The sequence below is a fragment of the Macrotis lagotis genome, chromosome 7 (assembly GCF_037893015.1).
Source record: "Macrotis lagotis isolate mMagLag1 chromosome 7, bilby.v1.9.chrom.fasta, whole genome shotgun sequence".
NCBI lineage: Eukaryota > Metazoa > Chordata > Mammalia > Peramelemorphia > Peramelidae > Macrotis > Macrotis lagotis.
In genome coordinates, this window is record NC_133664.1 from 28,264,487 (window position 1) to 28,282,733 (window position 18,247).

At 37.2% G+C, this 18,247-nt stretch overlaps 2 protein-coding genes across 4 annotated transcripts in view; one reads left to right on the forward strand and one right to left on the reverse strand.

Annotated features, from left to right (window-relative positions):
• TOP2B (DNA topoisomerase II beta) overlaps positions 1–8,728 on the forward strand; it is an 82,548-nt gene extending 73,820 nt beyond the window's left edge. For all 3 annotated transcript variants that reach the window (XM_074195686.1, XM_074195687.1, XM_074195685.1), the window contains exons 34-36: positions 2,289–2,411; positions 4,141–4,238; positions 8,239–8,728. In XM_074195686.1, the coding sequence (XP_074051787.1) occupies positions 2,289–2,411; positions 4,141–4,238; positions 8,239–8,400 (383 nt within the window). In that variant the 3' untranslated portion in view covers positions 8,401–8,728. The remainder of the gene's footprint in view (positions 1–2,288; positions 2,412–4,140; positions 4,239–8,238) is intronic.
• A 45-nt stretch (positions 8,729–8,773) lies between these two features.
• RARB (retinoic acid receptor beta) overlaps positions 8,774–18,247 on the reverse strand; it is a 168,442-nt gene continuing 158,968 nt past the window's right edge. The window contains exons 6-8 of the mRNA XM_074195688.1: positions 14,589–14,793; positions 13,346–13,504; positions 8,774–10,257 (exon numbers count right to left, since the gene is read on the reverse strand). Coding sequence (XP_074051789.1) covers positions 10,061–10,257; positions 13,346–13,504; positions 14,589–14,793 — 561 coding nt within the window. The 3' untranslated portion in view covers positions 8,774–10,060. The remainder of the gene's footprint in view (positions 10,258–13,345; positions 13,505–14,588; positions 14,794–18,247) is intronic.

The following is an 18,247-nucleotide window of genomic DNA, read 5'->3' on the forward strand; positions in this document are numbered from 1 at the left end:
TTTAATTCCCATGTTATGGGGTTATCTAAATTATACTTCTTACAAAATGACACTCCGTAGACAGTGCTGAGATGTTCTATATCATATATTTAGTCACTTATATACCTTTGCCAGTTTGTTGAGAAAATTACAAAGCTTAGATCATAACACTGTCTTTATCATAATTTTAAGTATTTTCTCTCCTGGAGGGAAAATACTTAGAATTACAATAAAGTAAATAAATAAATAATTTTTTCAATTTTGTTATAATATCAATAAAATTTTAAATCAATGTTAAGAAATTGACTAGAATTAACTTTTTAATAGTAATAGTTATATTTTTAATATTGCCTTTAAGAGTTTTAAAAATCTAACAAAATAGCACCTTTTAGACCAAAGCAAAATAACTTATGTTATTGCTATTTCATTTAAACCAAATCCTAAGTATTTTTGATAGAGAAAGAGAAATCTGTCTATCATCTATCTTTCTTCCCTCCCCGTTCTGATAAATCTGGGAATCTGGAGGTAAGATATTTATATTCTATACAATGTTTATTAAAAGTAAAATTTTGTTAATGATCTTTACAGAATTCCTGGATTTCCTTTCTCTCTTTTTTCAAAGAGACAAAATGTTTCAAGATGGCTGTAATTCATTTTTTAAAATCTTAAGTAGTAATGAATTTGCAATCTTACTCTGTATTTTGAGATCCTTTTAAAGAAATGTTTCCCTCTAAATCTATAATATTGTGAAAGTTAAAACTGAAGTTACTTTTATTATGGTAATTATAAAATTAACCTTTAGTATTTATGAGAATGATTAATATGTTAGATTTTTTAAGAAATGATTTTGTTGCTTTTTTTCTAAGCAGTTTAAAAGCTCATTTCAAATGATAACATCCTTTTGAATTACTTCAAGACAGATTATGAAAATTTAATTTTAAAAGCATATTGCTACTAGGAAGTAGTTTGGCAGAAACTAAATATAGACCATCATCTCACCATATCCCAAGATAAGGTCAAAATAGGTACATGATTTATATATAAAGGGTGATATCATAAGAAATCAGGGGAACTTGGAACATTTTACCCATCATTTCTATGGATAAGAGAAGAATTTATGACCCAGCGATAAACACAGAGCATTGACAGATGTAAAATGGATATATATATATATATATATATATATATATATATATATATATATATATATATATATAGAGAGAGAGAGGATATAAACAGGCAGGTTTCAGAAAAAGAAATCAAAACTATCTATATAGTAACATTAAAAAAATGCTCTAAATCACTATTGAGTAGAGAAATGCAAATTAAAACAACTCTAAGATATTACCTCACATCTATCAGATTGGTTAATATGCCAGAAAATGAAAATGACAAATAAATATTAGAAGGGTTATGGAAAAATTGAGTTGCTAATATATTGTTGGTGGAGTTGTGAACTGATCCATCCATTCTGGAGAGCAATTTGGAAGTGGGTCCAAAGGGCAATCCAATTGTGTATCCCCCTTTGACCTAGTGATATCACTACTAGGTCTTTATGGAAAAAAGATCATAAAAAGGGGGAAAGTACCCACACGTGCAAAAGTATTTTTAGTAGTTCTTTTTGTAGTGGCAAAGAATGAAAATTGAGGGGATCTATTGGGAAATGACTGAACAAATTATCCTATAAGATTATGATGGAATACTTTTGTGCTATAAGAAATAATGAGCAAAAAGGTTTCAAAAAAAAAACCTGGGAAGACTTCTTTTATGAACTAATGTAAAGTGAAGTGATCAGGCATTGTAACAGCAATATTGAACTTAGTTATTCTCCACACTACAGTGATACAAGACCATTCTGAAGCTCTATGATGACTCCATATTTAACATGGTCTGAATGCAGATTGAAGCCTACTTTCTTTTACTTTACATTTTCTTTTTTTTATTTAGGTTTATGCTTCTTTTGCAACAATATGAAAATATGTGTTACATGATTACACATATACCAAATTGCTTGCCTTCTGAGAATTTGGAAGTAAAAATTTTTAAAAAGTGAATGTTAAAATATTTTTACATGTGATTAAGGAAAAAAATGAGAAAAAGGGGAAAAAAATTTTGTTATACAATGAAAAACTGCCTTTGAATTGATGCTCACTAAAGGGAGATTACTTTACTACATTATTAAGGAAATTTTCTGTTTGATTTTTATATGGAAGGAGCATGTATTAAACCAAGAAAAGTTTCTTATTTCTTAATAAATTGCTATACTAGATTAAGAACCAATCTAACTTATATTGGTGATTGGTTAACAGCAAAGCTATCTTCAGATGCACCACCCAAGCCCAAAAGACTTCCCAAACAGAAGAAAGTAGAAACTACAAACTCTGACTCAGATTCAGAATTTGGCATTCCAAAGAAGACCACAACACCAAAAGGTTTGCATTATTTTCTTTTATCCTTTTACATCTCCAAATGATTTATAGATTTAAAGGGGGAAGATAGCTGATTAATTTTTAATTATTTTCTTTCCCTCACCTATTTATAAAGTCATATTAATAGAATTGTGATTATGGAAGGAATTTCAAGATATCATCTGATCATCCCTTCATTTTGCAAATGAATCAATGGGCAAACTGAGATACAGAAAGGTTAAATGACTTACTTGGAATCACAAAATTTACTGGTTGCTGAACCATACTTTTGAAAAGTCTTAGCTTTCTCCTGTACTCTGTCCATATACACAGTGCTATGACAGGGACCACCAAAGCTGTGACTGCATATTGACTTAGTTTTAAATTTTAATATTATATTTTAATTTATTTTAATAAATATATACCAATTATATTTTATTGGTTTGGGCTCTACTCAGAAGTATCATGGGCCACATTTTGTTTGATACCTCTGTATGACACTGTTTTCTATGACCCCAAAAGAAATAAAATAGAGGGCTTAGTGGATGACAAACAAGAAGATGGTATCATTTCTTCCTTTTTTTTTCCACTACCCTTTTTTTAACTTTGTTGGGGGTTGGCCAGAATTGTTTTTAATAGAGTATTATGGAAATTTCATGTTCCAACAATTACTCTAGTCTTAAACTTATATCCACAAGAAGGAAATTACTAGATGGTTGTTTTGCAAATACTAGTTGAGATTATTTTCAGGTTTGGGGAAGAAAGAATTTCTATCAAGTCCTGTTTGTAAAAATCTTTTATGTATTGGTATTTGTACTAATGATTACTTGGAAATAAAATTAGTATGGATTGGAAATCTTTTAGTTAATGTGAACATATATTGTAATGGAATTTGCTGTAAAATATTTGACCTTATATTTAAGAGCTACTGCTTTGTTGAAAGCAAGCCAAACAGTTTCTCAATGGATTGTCAATCTCTCTCTCTCTCTCTCTCTCTCGCTCTCTCTCTCGCTCTCGCTCTTGCTCTTGCTCTTGCTCTCGTTCTCGCTCTCTCTTGCTCTCTCTCAATTTTATACCAAAGGACTTGTTTATCAGCATCTAAATGAGTTTACTAGAACATTTACTCCTCTAGTTTTATAGTTAAGAGTTTAAAAAAATCATCAACCTTTATTATTCACTCATCACTAAAAGTGCTTGATGTGAACCACAAGGTCAATTTTATGTAGTTTCCTAAGAATGTTTATACTTTAGCACGATGAGTAATTCTTCATATAAACACAACTTCATATAGACACATATAGACAGAGAATCTATCTCTCTACTTCCCCCCAAAATGAGGGAAAATTGTATATTTGGTAATTTAGAGATTTGCAGCTCTGAGAAGATAGAGGGAATAGAGATCAAAGGGAATGAAATTGGAGCTATGGTATTTTAGGATATTATGGAATATGTCTATATTATATACATATATATGTATATATAAAACAAAACATTTAAAATTATGTTAATTCAGTGGCCCAGCAGCTATTATTCCATAATGTCCCTTGGCAGTCCATCCTACTACCTCATAACTCTATAGAAACTGGTTTTAAAATCCAATTCAACTTTAGCAAATCTTTTTCACAATTAAAGGTTAAATATTTTTATATTGACTAACAAAAAAGGATGAAGATTCCAAAACTTGCCATTTTTTTTACATTCTTAAAATGACCATCACTTATGAAATTTTTTAAAATATGATTTTCCTTTTAAGGCAAAGGCCGAGGAGCAAAAAAGCGGAAAATATCTGGCTCTGAAAATGAAGGCGAGTACAATCCTGGAAGAAAAACATCCAAATCAACACCTGGCAAGGTATTCCATGACTTTTATTTTTGTATGACTTTGTTCAAGTTTGTCATCAAGGGGTTGACTTAAGGAATTATGATCTTTATTGCATGGAAATCAGAGTGGTTCACTTGGCATTTCAACTATTAATCATGGCCTGTGGTCAATGATGAAATGAACTGTCATTGGAGTTAGGAGAATTTCTTATTCCTTAACAACTTAAAAAAATTGCTCATTTCAAATTTAGATTTATCTCTTGAAGATAAGGAATGGAAGCAATGCCCTCTTCCATATGCTCCCTATTATAGTAGTGATTTATTCCTTGTAAATTAGGGAGACATATAGCTTGAAGAGTATCCTGTTATTCAGTCATGTCCAACTCTTCATGATCCTGTGTCTATTCCATGCCAAAGCTGTCCATGAGTGTTCTTTCTTTGTTTGTATTTTTTCAAGGCAATAGTGTTGAGCAATTTGCCCAAGGTCACACAGGTAGGTAATTTTTAAGCTTCCAAGATCAATTTTGAATCCCGGTCCTTCTGACTATAGGGCCAGTGTTCTATCCACTGTGCCTCCTAGCTGCCCCCTAGATACTGGAGTGTTTGCCATTTCCTTCTCCAGAGAAGGCTAACTTAGATATCATTTCATCCATCTCCTCATCTTATAGATGAAAAGAGAGTGAGGTCCAAGGGAGGTCGACACTTTTCCAGTCAAACAGCTAGTTTAGGGGCAGTTTGGCTTTCCTTAGTACCAATTTGAATAAAACATCAAATTCTTTGTGACACATGAAGAAATGCTTTTTGAAAAAACTTTCAGTTATTTATTAAGGATTAATTTTTGGATTTCCTCTACTTGTATACTCCAGACGTAGTATCAAGTACCTTTTTTATATAAGACAATGAATCACAAACATCTTTATTAAGATTTTTTTTAAAAAAATTAAAACTTTTCTTATCTCTTACTGACATAGTTTTAAAATGTACTTTATAGGATTGGTAGTTTATACATTGATACTCAGCCATTTGTCCTTTCCTCTCAAAACTGATACCCTTGGAAAAACTCATCATATGATTTTAATTATAAGTTCAAGACTGATGACTTAGAGATTTTTCTATGTAACCTTAATTTCACATATATATTTCTGGCCTATGTTTCCATTTTCATTTTGAGAGATCTGATATTCCCTTAAACACAATGTTCAAAACTGAACTTTAGCACTGCCTCATTCCCCTAGCTTTTCATTTCTACTCATGGCATCACTATCATCTCTGATAATGCCGTCTTTGTCATCTTTATATTGTTAAATGAAGAATTTCAGCTCTTCTCAGGGGCTAGCATTCTTCACTAGACTTGTTAACATGACTGTAATCCATATTCTTTTATAGTGTGATTATATTTATAGTGTGATTCTGGGATATTGTTGATGGCATGCATCAAGTTAATTACAGATGTACTCAAGGTTCTCTTTGAAAACCAAAATATACATTAGGTGCTTTAGGGAAAATTTGAGCAGAAATAGAGATGCTACCCTTTTAGTTACTTTGTTGCCTGGGGAATTTTAGCTCTGACAGACCACAGACATTCTCACCACTTCACTTATCTATAGCAAACACACATAGGAAAACAGAAATAAAGGTATTATATTTTTCCAGGAATTCCAATGTATTATCTTTGGTACCAGGAGTCAGGGTAAGATTCGGCCACCCTAAGAACAGAGTAACAGCATGAGAGTGCTTTGCCAGGGACCTTGAAAAGGTCCTAAAAGATAATGCTAGGAGAAAATAGTTTCTAGATAAGTGTGGAAACCCCAAGCCCCAAAACCTCAGTTATAGTAAAGAGTTTTATTTTCTAGATTTTTGCTTCCCTTAATCCTCCCATTAATTTCTAACTCAAAAGCTCATAGCCTCCTATCATCTTTTAGCACTACAAGGGGAGGTAAGAAAATGTTTCTCTTCTCCCACCCCTTTTTCTGGCATTGGAAGGATGGATGGACCAAATTAGTTTATCTCCAGGGTACTATGAACTCTTCTGTTGTTTGTTTTCCTCATTGCTTGCTTTTTCCTTGAGGTAGGAGATGTTAGCCTGCATTTTTACCTGCCTCTGAGAAGTACCTACCTCAGAAGCTACAATGTACTGTCTACTTTAAAGGACAAAACCACTGAATATGAAAGATTCTCCCCTCATCTTGCTAGACATTTTTTTTCTTTTTTTTTTTTTTTAGGTTTTTCCAAGGCAAATGGGGTTAAGTGGCTTGCCCAAGGCCACACAGCTAGGTAATTATTAAGTGTCTCGAGACCAGATTTGAACCCAGGTACTCCTGACTCCAGGGCCGGTGCTTACCTAGCCGCCCCTTGCTAGACATTTCTGCTGTCCTCTTACAAAAGTCCAGGAACTCCTTCCTGAGCCCTCTATTCTGACTATGTCTGTCTGGAGAGGCAGCTGAACTGCAGTAAGATAGTAGCATGTCTGCTTCATGGCCACATTCATTCACAAACTAGTTACCAACAATTCACCCAGTTGGTCCTCAACTCCAGGCAGTTCTTTCACAGAATTGTTTCTTGGATTTATCCCTTCTTTTCCATTTTTACTGCCACCAACTTAGTTCAGGCTTTCACCTGAAATAGCCTTCCAGCAGCCACTTTCTCCATTTTTTAGTTATTCTGGGTACCATTCATCTTGTTAAAACCTGTTTTTGTTTGTGTCCCTCATTTTGATATAATAACCCTTGATTACCTTCTAGAAAATTCTTTCTGTAGTGTTCAGGATCTCTGATCATCTCATCTCCCTGTTTATCCAATTGAATTCTTCTCACCATGGCACAACAGCAGCTGCCAACTTGTCAGGCCGGTCTTGCTCCTGCCTCTCACACATCCACATTCATTTTTATTGCCTATACTAGGGCATTCTGCACATCTAAGTATGCTCATTCTTTCCATTCATCCAAATTTTCCCCCTCCTTCAAGGCCTGATTTATTGGTCACACACTCTCAGAGCTAGAATGGACCTTAGGGATTAGGTCAAGTTTCATTTGACAGAAGAGCAAACTGAGGAACACCTCAAAATTGGTTGTCCAAAGCTGACAAAGGATTGAACCCAGGTTCCATAGACTTCATCTACTTCCATGAAGCTCCAGGGAACTACTCTGGCCTATATTTTTCTAGCACTTAAGAAGAGTTTAAATCCTACAATTTAGTACCTCATTATATATTATGTTAATTAGGCCCTGATTCTCCAAAAGCATTCATTCTAGGAGGGTTCAGTGTTAGGCAATCAGGAAACAATTAACCAGGGGCCTCCCCTCTTGGACTAGAGAATTATCTATTTTGTGAAGAGGTCTTTGATGGGACTTTAGGGATCTTCCACAAGTCCAAGGAAGAGTCTGGAATAAAGCAAGGAAAAGTGGAAGAATCATCTGTGAAATCTGGGAGAGTGAGTTACCATAGATAGGTGGTGGTGTTGTCATCTTCATCAGAATCATAATAGCAAGCATTGATATAACAGTTTCATGTTTGCAAAAAATCTTACATTTGGTCCTCTGAGACAGGTTCTGTTATTATCCACATTTCACAGAGAAGGAACCTAAGAGTTAGAGGTGAAATGAGTTGACCAGTGTCACCCAACTGTCTAAGGCAGTATTTGAACTCATTCCAAATCCCTTATTCTATCCACTGTGCTCCCTAGCTGCCTCTGCCTTGGGACTTGGGACTCCTGATTCTTAAGCCACTACTCTGGCCAAGTGTTGTTTCTCAAAAGAGATTATAAGTTCTTTGATTATGAGAATCATGACATACACCATTTTTATTTTGCCCAACAATAATGGGAATTTTGGCGGGGCTTTGTTGAATGTTTGTGGTTTGGGTTTTTTCATTGGTCTTCAGCCCAGCTGAAGTGGGCAAATGATCTGGTTTGTTTTCTTCACTGACCATAAAGTTCTCTGCCTTCTAATAAAAGCTGCAGATGCCATGGTGGAGTGGGAATAGTAGTTTTTCATGGATCATTAAATCCATACTTTTTTCTTTTTCATTCTCAGAAATCCAAGAAGGCCTCCTTCGACCAGGACTCAGATGTGGACATCTTCCAGGCAGACTTTCCTCCTGAACCACCCTCTCTTCCTCGGACAGGGCGTGCCAGAAAAGAAGTAAAATATTTTGCAGAGTCTGATGAAGATGTTGATTTTGCAATGTTTAATTAAGTGCCCAAAGAGCACTCAAACATTTTAAATGACTACCTTGTGTTGTCTTTTTGTCTTTTCTGTCGCAGACTTTTGTACATTTGGCTTCTTTTACTGTGATGATGTAATAGATGGTTTTTATTATTGTGTGTAGGCCTTTTAACATTTTGTTCTTACACATACAGTTTTATGCCCTTTTTTACTCATTGAAATGTCATGTATTGTCTGATTGGCTTGTAGAGATGTTCTAGGCTGCTGTGCTGAATGAAGCACACATTTTAATTGTCATGGTTGCAGACTAAGGACCTGCTTTTTGAAATGAAATTTAAACATTAAAAATGGAACTGTGTTATCTGTCTCTTTAATGAAGATCAAACTCAAGCTCCCACACACCTTTAAAATAAATATATTTTATTCTTTGCCAGGAGACTCCATGGAAAAAGGTAAACAGTATATGAACATAGAAAGCATTGTTAAACAATCTCAATGTACAAACAGAGCCGGTGAAAGTACATCACAGACTTCCTAAAATATCAGGGGAAAAAAAATCCACTAGTGCTTAAATGAGACCTAAGAAACTGACCCTTTCATCTGTTAACACCATTCTATCACAGTCAAAAGAGACAGATTCTCTCTGCCCATGCCTTTGGGAATCAGTGATGGCCCCTTGGCATCAGGGAAGCTGGAAAATCCCCACACCTGGCATGACTTGCAAAGTACAGGTGGGAGACCAGCCTACCCGTCCAATGACATTTCCCTAATGGCTTGTGAACAGGTAAACAAAACTTCCTAACACCGAAGAGTGTTTCTGCCTTGTAGGCTGTCCTTCCTGTAAAAATGTAGTCACTCTTCTCCTTAAACTGTGTAGTTTCTGTCGTCAAAAGTAAGAAACCACTTCTCATTTAAAGTGACATTAATAATTGGACAAATGACATTGGATTCCACTGAACTGGCAGTTACGCTGAGACAGAAGTCTGTTCTGCTAGGGCAGCGAGGTCGTCTACTTGTTACGGGGCAACACGGAACCAAAGATGCAATTTGAGAGCATCTGAAAGAGCCAGGACAAGTTTCCATACGAACTCACTCAATCTCTCTTAGCCTTCCTTCTCTGGATGTACGTTCCAGTCTTACATTGTTACCCGGGTGTCTAGAGCCAACTGTGAAGGCTAGACTGTGTCTCTCGACCCCCTCTGAGCTGGACAGGTACAGTCGCCTTATTTTCATGACTTTGATGTCATTGCTATCGTCTGGAGTAAGCAAAGACAAAAGGAAAGCACCAAACATCCAGAAAGAGCAGAGCCAGACGTCCGTATGTACAAAGTCCTTAGAACTCTAACCAGGGTTTCAATCAGGTGGAGTTGATCTTATCATGCAATCTTGAGTGTTTAGAAGAGAAAATAGAAGCTTTTAACTAATTTCTGGTTGCATGAAATGGCTGATTTTAAAATTTTTAAGTCTGTATTTCTAGTTAGGAATCAAACAGTGAGGAGTATATATATATATGTATATATATATATATATATTTATATATTGGTACATATGAAAACTTCTTGGTCCTTCTTGAATTTTAATATATCTTTTCAGTCCCAAAACTAAGCAGCAGTAAAAAAAAAAAAATTCTTGCTTTTTAAATCTGGGAACAGAAGGTCGTGGGGAATGTCGGAAGTGACCGGAAAGTGTCTTATTGCACCAGTGGGGACTGTCCGACCCCACTGTTCTCCACGGAGCTGGGTGAGATGCTAGGACTGTGCTCTGCTGTATTGCCACTGGAACTTGGTGTCAGGGGTTCATGTCCTTCAGAATTCTCCAGCATTTCCTGAATGAGAGGGGGCATTGAGCCAGGGATTTCCATTTTCAATGTAATCACACGTTCTGCACCTTTGAAAAGAAAGCAAAGCAATCTGCTTTAGTTTAGCCACAGAGCTTGATTTCTTTCCTATTCTGGGGCACACCAACTCAAGGGACATCAGGGCTCCCTTCATACCTTCTGCCTTCATACCAAATGAATATAAATATGAATAATCTACTTAGGAAATGTAAACAAGCAGATGTTTGTTCATTTCTGAAATTTGAAAATGAGACCACAAATTTAAAAAAAAGCCAATAACAACAGTATGACACAGATTATTCTCCCCAATAACATGATGTTTATTGCTAATCATTTCTGAATGTTAGAGGTGAATTTTTCTATCACAGAAAGTACCTTATTCCTCTTCCTTAAAGAGAGGCCATAACTATTATAGCTTCTCAACTCGGAAACTAACATGATAGAAAATCGTTCTGATAAATAACTTACAGCAAGTCTAAGCCTTAACCACATGAATTTCACAACTTAGAAACATTCACAAATCTATGGTTTCTTAAATCTATAAGAAACCACAAATTCAGAAAAGCAAAGTGCGTCACCTGTAGACTAAACACTGACACGGTGTGATATGGACTCAACACTACAATCAAAATACTTCAAGAACAAATGTCTGTTGTGGCTTTAAAATCACCTACAAGGGGTGTTAAAAGAAAATGGACCAAAACCTAGTTTCTCTTAAAATCAAGTCAGCAAATGGAACATATTATAGGCCTTAAGGGAGAAATCCACAAAAGCCATAAATACATATTAACTGACCCAAACTAGAGCATTCTGGAACATAGAAGTTGGTCTTTCATTCTTTTTTTTTTCAGTTTCCCTGAAGTAGGCCCAAATTGGATTCCTTAGATTTCAGAGCCCCTTCATTTTGTAGTTGATGAAACTGAGACTCAGAAAGTTGTGATTTCCCTTATGATCACAAAGTAAATGGAAGAGCCAAGATTCAAATCTAGGGTCTTTCCATTCCAGATTCCATGGCTTTGCCATAATATTGTGGACTCTTGGCTGCTACCCCCACCTCCCAGTACAATATGTTTACATCAGAAATGCTTAACCAGGATTCTTCCACCTGAGAACTCATCATATCCAATGTGTATGTCTATCTACTGCTTTGCTCACAATGGTTACATCTCACCCATTATGCTATCTCCCTACCGAAGAATTTGGTGTTAACTGTAAGCAAAAATGGCCTTAGAATCACAGTGGGATGAAAACTTTGTGTCCAATTCATAGAATTGAAAAAAACAATGCCTAATGAGGCTGGACCTGTTCCATTCTGGAACATTATGCAATGAGTCTGCACCAGACACTGCACTGATTCTTACACAAGGGATGGGTGGAAGCCCAGGGACCACCACTCCCTAAAACTGAGAGCTGCTTCCTCACCTTGAACAACTGCTAAGGTGCAGCAGGAATTCCGAGTCAAAGTACCTCAATGGCCAGATGAGAATGACAAACACTTGCTACCAGTGTTTGGGGTTGAATCTCTCAACAAAAACATCCAAAAAGTGTGCTTTCCCCTCACTGGAGTTCCCATTGGCTCTAGGCACTTCTGTAATTACCTGAGCATACCTGAACTGAAAATCACAAGACACAAGATATTTATATTTTTTGGGATGATTGGCCCCATCTTCCTTATGAGTGTCCAGAAGTTATCTGCCTATAACAGAGGCCTGTTCTATTTGGCTCAAGATTCAGTTCCAGTCTGAACTCTCAGTTCTTGGTTCTGCCATATAAGGCCTAAGTGACTTGAGTAAATCTCATCACTTGTATGAGATGCACGTCACTGAATGCAAAATGAAGATGATTTCTAAGGTCCTTTCTACCTTCAAGAATAGAAGAATTTCTATAAATAATATGTGAAAAATAGAAAAAACCATTCAAAATATGGGAATTAATATGGGAGGCAGCATATTATGAAGAGTGGATTTTGAATAAGGAAAGACAGTTTGATTTCTGGCTCAGACATTTTCTAGCTGTGTGATCCTGGCAAGTCACTTAACCTTTGACTGCCTCAGTGCCCTCAACTGCAAAATAGAGATAAATAACATCTACTTTACAGGATTTATGTAAGGATCAAATGAGACCATTCATATAAATAGCTTTACAAATATTCAAGTGCTACAGAAATGAGTTTATTAGCTATCATTAAAGTTAGTAGTTACAAAGTTGATGAGTCCTCTTCCAGATCTCCGAAGAATATTTTTTTCTTTTAGTCATTTTTTTCAACTTAGTTCTCCAAATTTCTCATTGTTTTGTTGTAATTAAATTAGGTTTGTCAAACTTTAAAACAGTATTTTCATTTTTTTTTAATCTTTAATCAGCCAACAAACATTAAGCTGTTACTGTGTCCCAGCTGCTGTAGATATAGAAATAAAAGAAACACATTCTCCAGAGCCTGCATCCGCATTCTTTTTAGATTGGAAGTTCCCCACCATCATCCTGTAAGATGTTGTTTGTCCTTCATTCTCGAAGAAGACAATGGCATCAGGGAGGTGATGCCATGACAAGCACATGAATTGGATTTGAGTGAAGGGGGGGAGGGGGGCTGTGCTAAGTCACCAGCCTCACTTTCTGCTCCAGAGCCATCTGGGTCCAGGGGCCAGATAGGAATCAGGATGCCTAGATGTAGGGCACTAAAGATTAAATGACTTGCCCAAGGTCACACAGCTAGTGAGTATCAAGTGTCTGAGACTGGAGTTGAACTCCTATCCTGACTCCAAGGCCAGTGCTGTATGTGCTGAATCACCCAGCTGCCCTAACCTGTGAGATAGGCGGTGCTGGAAGAACCAACTCTCATTTTTTTGCAAGGCAATGGGATTAAGTGATTTGTCCAAGGTCACACAGCTAAGTAAATATAAAGTATCTGAGGTTGGATTTGAACTCAGGTTCTCCTGACTCCAAGGTCAGTCCTCTACTCACTGTGCCACCTAGCTTCCCCAGAATTCTTAAATTCTCTGGGTCACAATGAAACTCAAAGAGACTTTGGAGCCAAAAGGATGCCACAGTTGAGGAGATGCTCTGTTTTTTAAAGTTCACCTAATTGGCTGTCCAGATTGATTGCAAAAAAAAAAAACCCGGAAATATCCTATAATAACATACCTTTTGCACTAATGCTACGGAGATCTGTGATTTTCATTAGGATCTTTGGAAACATGTGAGGCTTGTTGGGTCGTCTTTTTCTGATGTAAATTTTCAGTGCTTCCAGCAATGGTTCTTGTAGTTTATCTACTTTTGTTGGTTCCTCTAAGTCCTGACGATCTAGAGACCAGGAAGAAAATTATGCAGTTATTGGGGATAGACAGGATGGGCAAGGGTCTCTGCTGTCAATCGTATGGGGATAGACTTTCTAAAGACACCCCTTCTACTAATACAGGTGGCCACCTCTTCCACTTAGAGAATGAGAACATTGGCTAGAGTGCAAATGGGTCGAATGACTTTCCTGAGGCCTGCTGTCCCTGTCAGATGCTATAAAACAGCCATAGATCTATTGTTGCAGGATTTCTTCTGCAGCCCTGGAAAATCTAGTCTCACTTTCCCTCCCTCCTGTCCTTACTTAAAACTTCTAGACACCCGATCCCTCTGAAATTGGTAGTGATATCCCTTTTTTCAATTTAGAATAAATGTGCCATCCGATGAGAGAGCACAGACTCTCCGAGTTGGAAGGGACCTATTTGAAGACAATCCACAATCTGCCCCAGTAGCCCATCTAATTGTTTGAAAGTCTGTCTTTGCATAAAACTAAATCCTGTTTTCTCCATAACTCTCACTAGAGTTCCGCCCTCTTCCTTTCAGTTACTGATTCAAGTGAACTACATGTATTGGCCAGAAGATGGCATTACAGAACTAGAGACCACAAATTTGGGCCTGCTCTAAGGCCCAGAGAGTCCATTCATTAAGACCGTTGGCATTTGTTTAACCATTTGTAGCATAGTTACTTTGAAATGCTAATATCACTGGAAGGAAGATTCTCCCTCTATTGGGGTACCAAATGAGCTCAAGGGTTTGGCAGTCGTCCTTGGGGGTCTAACTTAATGTCACATCAATAATGTGTTCCTGGAGAATCTGACAATAGTATAATTCATAATTCAATTGAAATGAATAAACCATAGTACTCTGCAAAATAGTATTTTTGAATCTTTGGAGAGGAGGAAAAGGAGCCTAAACACAATAATTTACTTCATAAGAACAGGTAAAAACTAAAAAGTAAAAGAAAAAAAGCCAAGTGCTCCTGGTTCTCTTCTTATGTCTTGTTTCTTGAAAAATAAACCTGTCATAGAGTTGTGGATGGGGTTTAGTTTTTCCTTATCAGCACTCGAGGACAGCATATAGCCATAGGCAGTACCTCCACAGATTAAGCAGATGGCACTTAGAAGGCCAGTTTCTGTGTCATCCATTTCCAAAGGCAGGAGCTGATTGGCAAAGGTGAACACCAGATCGGTGAGAGGTCCAAAGCCAGCATTGTGCATCTGGGTTCGGTTTAGGGTAAGGCCGTCGGAAAAGGTCATCGTGTCTTGTTCAGGTGTGTATCTTGTGCAGATTCTAAGAATCTGTGGGAAAAGCAAAAGTTAAAACTTTGAGAAGGAAACCATGAAAGAGACACTTTATAGAATCTGATAAAATATTAATGCATTTGTGGGGACAGATCTAGGACATCAAGGGAAATAATTGGGTGTTGGGAGTGAAGGAAGGAATGAGAAGGGAATAGCGACTGGAAGTCAGACTAAATGATAAAGTAGCAATCATCAAAACCATTTGTTATTGGACCAAATGAAATATTTGTAGGCTCTTGGTACGGTACTTTGCAAGAGTAGACACTTAATAAAGCTTGTTTTTGTTTCCGCCTCTCTTTTTCCTATAAGGTTAAAAAATAAAAAAAAGTTCATCAGTAAAACAGGATACACAAGGGAAGAATCAGAGATAATGGAAGTTAATAACCCAGGATCCAATAAATGTCAAACATGAATTACTTTGGAAAACACGCCCTGTTTTAGAAGAACGTCTGGGAAAACTGAAAAGCAATCTGGCAGAAATTGGGCTAAGAACAAGACCTTATACCATGTGCCACCATATAAAATGGATATTTGACCTGAATATTAAGATCATATGAAAATAAATAGAGAAATAGATCATATGGCTCTTAGAGATGCATGTAGAAAATGAATCTTTAACTAAATAAGGCATAGAGTAGGTGACAAGGCAAAATTAGTCATTTTATTTACATGAAATTGAAAAGCTTTTGTGAAGACAAAACTAATGACACAAGGACAGACAAGGAGGTAAACTGGGGAAAACATTATATATCAAATTTTTTTGGAGAAGAATTTGGAATTAAACATATTCAGACAGTTAACAAATAAATAATACCAAGTTATGAATAGTTTCCAAAAGAATTACAAACTATTAACTGCCACAGGAAAGAATGTGACAAATCACAAATAATAAGAGAAAGTCCAAACAAATCTTGGAAGGAATTCTTCTTCATGGGAATTCCTCAAACATTCTAGTTATTAAACCCAATGACATGGAAGTTGGAATTTAGTCAAGTGTGTCCTTACAACAGATTCAATCATAAGCAACAAAAGGAGAACCCAAGTTATACCTGTTTTGTTTTTTTAGGTTTTTTTTTGCAAGGCAATGAGGTTAAGTGGCTTGCCCAAGGCCACACAGCTAGGTCATTATTAAGTGTCTGAAGCTGGATTTGAACTCAGGTACTCCTGACTCCAGGGCTGGTGCTCTATCCACAGGGCCACCTAACTGCCCTCAAGATATACCTGATCTTGCCGAAGTATAATGGCACTGTTGACTTCCCCTCTCCAATAAATCAATCCCAACTATGAGCTGAATTGTCATTCATCCTCTACTTAAAAGATATTTCCTTTCCCCAACCTCCCTAAGATAGAATCCACTGTATTCTAAAGCAGCCCATTCTAATGATTAGAAATCGCTTTTCCTGATATCAAGTATAACTTAATTGTCCTCTTTTCAGACTCAATTGCTTTTGGTATTGTCTTCCAGACAACTGTCTCCCATATGATGGACCCTATGCTTCCTGTCTCCCCATATGGTCTTCTCTTTTCCAGGCTAAATATTACCAATTATATCCAAGGCTTGACCCTTTTCTTGCCCCCCCCAACAATATTCCTAATTCATTCAATTGATCCTCATATGGCCTGGACTCAGGACCCATTTACATGTTGAAACATTTCTTCCTTCATGGCTCACCTCAGATGTCGTTCTCCTCCATGATATGATCCTAGACCTTTCTTCCAAAAGAAATCATCTCCCCCATTTCCATCCTAAGAGCATTTTAATTAACCAAATACTAATGCTTTTATCATAACACACCTTGCATCATATAAAACCCTCTTCATATGTAATTTCATTGGATCCTCACAATAGCCCTGTGAAAAGAGAAATGTCCTATTATTCCCATTTTGCTGATGAGAAAACTGATCCTTGGAGGGTATATGATTTTCTCCAAGGTCACACAAATGATATTTGTACCCAGGGCTTCCTAGGTGATACAGTGCATAGTGAACCAGGCCTAGAGTCAGAAAGTCTCATCTTCATGAGTTCTGACACAAGCTGTGTGACCCTTGGTCAGTCACTTCATCCTGTTTGCTCAGGTTCCTCATCTGTAAAATGAACTGGAGAAGGAAATGACAATCCACTCCAGGACCTCTGCCAAGAAAACCCCAACTGAACAACAGAAATAACACATGACAATACCACAATAGCATCTGAATAGTGCACAAAGCACTTCACACCCATTATCTCTCTGGATGCTCACAACCACCCTGGGAGGTAGGTGCTATTCTTATTTTACAGAACATGAAAACAGGCTCATAGAGGCTGTGACTTGTGTGTGGTTCTATATCTAATAAATATCCGCAGAGCGCCATTTGAACTCAGGTCTTCTTTGCTCTAAGATCCAGTGCTCTATAGTCCACATTGTCCCCTGAAACTTTAAGTTGAGATTGGGACATCAAACACATGAGCTCACTTGTCTTGGCAGCTAAAAAACAGAGCCGGCACAGGGGCCAAGAGAACCTTCTAAATAACATGATGAATATGTTTTTTCATCTTGGTAATCCCTGCAGCATTTCCTGAGAAGTTATTTAGAATAAGTCACTTGTTTAGGCCTAGAAATTATGGGGCTTGGCACAGGATTCCCTGGGGTTTGGGGAGGATGCAGGGAGAGGTGAATTCAGTTCAAGACAAACACAAAAATATTGATTCAGCCTCATTGTTTATTTCTTGTCAGTCTTATTTACTGGGAACATACTAGTAAACAGCTCAGTGTGTGCCAACAAGACTGTCCACCTCACATCCAATTTTTTTTCTAAGAATCCCTAAGGTCCTGAGAAAACAAAGCATGCTCATACCCATCTTGTCCAATACTCAAGAAATGTAGACAAGTCATGTAGGGTGTGGCAAAAAGAGCCTAGATCTGGGAGGAAGAAGACAAGGTTTACCAGGACCAAGTCACTGGAAGCCTCAAAATCTATCCATCTAAATAATGGGGACAATGTTTGGCCTAAGCAATCTCCTTGGGAGGAGGGAGTGCCACCAGGAGGCCTCCTTCCTACAAGAGACAGCAGGGGGGGACAGCTGTCCTCAAGCTCACGTTTGCTCATGGGGCGGTATTAGTGAAGACTCAAGGCACACTTAAGATGGTGACAGTAGAGGAGTCAGGCAACTTCTATTGGACGTTTCAAGAGGATGTGCCATCTAATCCAAAGGAAACTCACTGAAGCGTACGGCTGTGAGTGAATGAGTTCCACCCAAGTCATAACGTACCTATGGGAGTGAGGGTGGGAGATGAAAATCCAAAGCAATCCTTTGAGAACCTCCAGCAGGGCATCAAGGGCCAAACTCAGACTTGGGAACTTCTTGTTCCATCATTTCACTCATGACTAACTATGACACCATTTGGGATTTTCTTGGCAAAGATCCTGGAAGTTTGCTATTTCCTTCTCCAGTCATTTTACAGGTGAGGAA